The sequence below is a fragment of the Cystoisospora suis genome, assembly GCF_002600585.1.
Source record: "Cystoisospora suis strain Wien I chromosome Unknown contig_3827, whole genome shotgun sequence".
NCBI lineage: Eukaryota > Apicomplexa > Conoidasida > Eucoccidiorida > Sarcocystidae > Cystoisospora > Cystoisospora suis.
The window spans coordinates 2500-3223 of NW_027156622.1; the positions used below are offsets into that span (position 1 = coordinate 2500).

Genomic DNA, 724 nt, shown 5'->3' on the forward strand with positions numbered 1-724 from the left:
CCGGAGAACTGTGTATTCTTGGCGCAGCGGAACGTACCCCAGCACCGCATGGCGCGAGCCAACGACAGTCATTCACATCTTGCAGTTTCTCCGATAGAAACTAGCAACTAGGTTTTCTTGTTGAACGACTATGGCGCTGTGCCGTCCCTCCGAGTGTTGCCCGACCGTACGCTCCATACATCCGTAGGGGGGGTGCCTGTAGGCAAGCCCGCACGCTTTGCTGGTGGCCACGCTGTATCCTGACGTTCATCTTTTCTCACTCGCGTCTAGAGACCCCGCCTTGGCACCGGAAAGAGCTTAGACTGAGAAGCAAAATAGGTCGCGCTTCTGGTCTAGGTGCACGGATTTTTCAGTTTGTATCCGTTCTCGAGGGCGCTCGCGGAATTGGTGCCCCCCCGCAGGCCCTAACGCCAGTTCATTCCTTCAGCAGTGATTCGCCCCTGGTATGTCACATACGTGCTGGACACTGCGCAATACAGGCGGCTGACACCGCGAGCCGGCGACGAAACGGCCTGCTCAAGGGGACGGCAGCGACGCCCAGACAACGATCGGGGATGGGGAGAGTGCTACCCGTGGTGAAGACAGCAGTTCCCGGACAGCTGTGGGACACGCAGAAGGGAAAGCGAAACCAGAAGCTAAACCCCGGCTGCCTCGGGCAGACTGATCGCCCTCGCGGACACGCATTTCTCCACTGCCCGTGAAAGCAGAGAGCCGCAGCCGGCTC

At 59.4% G+C, this 724-nt stretch overlaps 1 protein-coding gene across 1 annotated transcript in view; it reads left to right on the forward strand.

Moving 5' to 3' along the window:
- Window positions 1–452, forward strand: part of CSUI_007289 (uncharacterized protein) — a 2945-nt gene extending 2493 nt beyond the window's left edge. The window contains exon 5 of the mRNA XM_068067437.1: window positions 203–452. Coding sequence (XP_067920587.1) covers window positions 203–243 — 41 coding nt within the window. The 3' untranslated portion in view covers window positions 244–452. The remainder of the gene's footprint in view (window positions 1–202) is intronic.
- The last annotated feature ends 272 nt before the right edge of the window (window positions 453–724 follow it).